This window comes from Corapipo altera, unplaced genomic scaffold (assembly GCF_003945725.1).
Source record: "Corapipo altera isolate COAL_440 unplaced genomic scaffold, ASM394572v1 22b, whole genome shotgun sequence".
Lineage (NCBI taxonomy): Eukaryota > Metazoa > Chordata > Aves > Passeriformes > Pipridae > Corapipo > Corapipo altera.
In genome coordinates, this window is record NW_020884876.1 from 13424099 (window position 1) to 13427385 (window position 3287).

Below are 3287 nucleotides of genomic sequence, written 5' to 3' on the forward strand. Positions count from 1 at the left end.
AGCATGGATAGTAATAGCATGGATAGTAATAGCATGGATAGTAATAGTTTTGCATACCTATCAGAGATAATTATGGTAGGAGGTGACTAAACAAATGAGGTACCATGCTACACAAGAGACTGCAAGGGTTCCTAAACTTCAGAGCTTGACTGGAGTTTCCAGTTATTTTAAACTTCAGCACTTGAAAGTAATTTGAAACTGAGTTGATGTCATGGAGCCAGGACACTATATTAGGTTTGACCACCAGCAGACAGATATTAGTGTTTAATGTGGTGAGTAGTTTTGTGTCACAGTACCATCTTATGGTGCTATGTTCTATTTCCTGTCCCTTTATTTAGGTGGTGACCAAAGCATTTCATGGAGCAGGTCTAGTTGTTCCTGTAGACAAAAATGATGTTGGATACAGAGAACTTCCTGAAACAAATGGTAAATATCTTGGTTATGATATTCTTCTGCTTTATTTAAACAACTTTCAGTCACACAGACTCTGCAAAAAACAAACTGCATTCATATTTTCTACGTAGAGTGAGTGGTAGGAGTAAAAGGTAGAGGTCTTAACCATCACACTTGAGCTCAAAGTATTGTCTTTAGATGAACCAAATGAAAATCAATGGAACATGTTAAATCTGAAATAATAATTCCTGAAGTAGTAGTTTAGATGATTTTTTGTATTGGCACAGCCATGCAGGAAGTAGATCCAAAAAACTGATCTGTATTCAGGGATTTGTGGCTTTATTTCTTATCCATCCTCTTCTCCCACTGTTTTAACCAGAATCAGTTCCTTGATGGAAGTTCACCACACAAATAGTCTCTCTCTATGGGGGAACTTAGAGGGATGGGCAGGGGGCAAGAATGAGCAGCCAAGGAAAGGAGTAAGCTTTTCACCAGCAGTTCAGGGTGTGCCCACTTAGTTGACACACAGGTATGGTTTTGCCATAGACTATTCTGTGCAATATTAAATTTATTTATTTAAACATCTGGATATTTGACTTTGGTTTTTTTTGCAGCTAATCTTAAAAAAATTTGCAAGGCTATTGTTGATGCTCCTACTGATGATGAGAGAGTGAAGGCTTTTGCACCCATTCAAGAAATGCTGACCTTTGTTCAGTTTGCTAATGATGAATGTGACTATGGAATGGGGTACGAACTGGGTATGGACCTCTTTTGCTATGGATCTCATGTGAGTACTACAGCAATCATCCTTCACAAAGTTATGCATTATTTTATACGTGGACCAGGAATTGTTCTGTGTTGTAGAATAATTATCCCTAGAAATCATAAAGGTCTACAAGAATATTGTTAATTCATGAAGACTGTTAGAAAGTCACACTTAAGGACATTATTCCGTGTTGAATTTAAAATTGTGCATAGGAAAGCCCAATCCTGCAATCCAGAAGTAGAGTGCAGAATGTCTGATCTAAATATACTGAATAGTTGAAGCCCCCTGTCCCCAACTGCTTGTATAGGCACAGGCACCCAAATTCAACTGGATCAAGAAATGGACTGTAGTAACCCTAGCTGGAAAAATGTGACTCCAGGTCAGCTGTCTGGCTGCACTGCCTCTGGCTGTGTAGGGCACCTCCCACCTGAGGTCTCTTCCCTGTTTCTGTGTTAACAGTGGATATCATCAATAAGTTGATTCACTTAATAGCACTTAATTATACATAAAGATTCTGCTTAGTGCTTTTTGTTCTGTATTTTATTTTAGTTCTGTATTAAAACATTCACCCTGTTGATGAAAAGGTTCATATCTATAATCAGTCTATGGCCAGAAAATAACACAGAGAAGTTAAACATCAACCTAATACAAATGGATCCATACAAAATAGCTTCTTCTAGCAAAACCAGTATCGGTGCTCCAGAGTATTGTGTGTGAAAGATTTTTATCTTTCAATACTAAATGTAGGCCTAGAAGAGCTGTGCTGAACTTTAGTTAAAATGTTTAGTCGCTGAAATGAAAGAAGACTTGCTGCTCTTACCATGCACTTTTAAATTACTAATGTGTTTCTTAGATTTCCTGTCCTGCTCTCTTAAGTTCTGTACAGCATCTGAAAATGTGTTGTATTTTCTTCTGATATCCTGCTCATTTAGGACCCTTTGTTCAGTGACTGGGCTGCTTCAGGTGCTTAAATCTTGTCTGCAACTGTAAGGGCAGTGAAGGAAACGGTTTTTCCCAGTTGGCTTGAGTAGGTGAAGGCAAACACCCGGCTTTAGCGCTTTGTGCTTCTTGATACAGGAGACTAAAGTCCTGCAACAACAAATTACATGTTTACAGCAGTATCAGGTGTCTTCTGTCTATCTTAGGCAGCAGTTTGAAACAGCTGTAACTTTGCAGCTGTTTTCTAAAAATAGAAACCTTCATTTTCTTGTTTAGTAAACAGAAAGGAAAAAACCAGCAACTTCACACTTAAGTTACTTGGTGGTTTAGTCCCTACCTGCTTTAGAGCTCATACTGGGAGCTGCTTTCTGGTTCTGACTGGAGCCTGCCTATCCCCTTGCTTACAGAGCCAGAGAAACACTGACACTTTATCTGTAGCCCAGGACAGGGAAAGGGACTTAAATCTTGTCCCCTTCATATAAGAGCTATAATCTGCTTACATGTGCAATAATCATTGCAAATGCTAAATACAGTCTGACATTTTTTACATTTGAAGCGCTTAAATGGTTACTGCAGGTACCATTGTAATCCCCTCGAGCTGTGGAGTGTGACAGGACACAGGACTTCAGCCACAGGCTGGAGCTCTTCATACTGTAATGGCACTGTCATTTCCTGCACCACTAAAAATAGTTTTCCATCTCAGGTAGCCCTGCCCGAGCGGGCTGTGGCTGTGACAGGTGTAGCATGAGGATGTGCTCAGCCACTTCGGGAGTGGGTGAAGAGAGTGGTGCCCTGGGATAAACAAAGCCTTGTTTTCCCTGTCTCCTGCAGTACTTCCACAAGACGGTGGGCCAGCTGCTGCCCCTGGCTTACTCCCTGCTGAAGAGGAACCTCTTTGCCGAGATCATCGAGTCGCACCTGGGCAGCCGGCGGGAGGACGGCCTGGACCAGCTGGAGCCCTGAGCCGGGCACCGGGGCTACGGCGGGGCGGGCAGCCTTGTCTGTCTGTGTGTAGGGGGGCTTTTTGTACTCGGTGGCGGTGCCTTGGGGTCAGTAAAGCTTTTCTAAGGAACGCGCTGTTTCCCGGTGCTGGCTGCGCGCGGCGGGCCGGGCCCGGACCCGGAGGGGAGGGGGTCACGTGCCGCCGGGCGGGGCTGTTGCGGCGGAGGGGCGGGCGGTGCTGCGGCCC

At 43.2% G+C, this 3287-nt stretch overlaps 1 protein-coding gene across 1 annotated transcript in view; it reads left to right on the top strand.

Moving 5' to 3' along the window:
• LOC113943861 (histone PARylation factor 1) overlaps nt 1–3170 on the top strand; it is an 8869-nt gene extending 5699 nt beyond the window's left edge. Inside the window, exons 6-8 of the mRNA XM_027636201.1 lie at nt 339–426; nt 1008–1180; nt 2930–3170. Of these exons, the coding sequence (XP_027492002.1) occupies nt 339–426; nt 1008–1180; nt 2930–3061 (393 nt within the window). The 3' untranslated portion in view covers nt 3062–3170. The remainder of the gene's footprint in view (nt 1–338; nt 427–1007; nt 1181–2929) is intronic.
• The last annotated feature ends 117 nt before the right edge of the window (nt 3171–3287 follow it).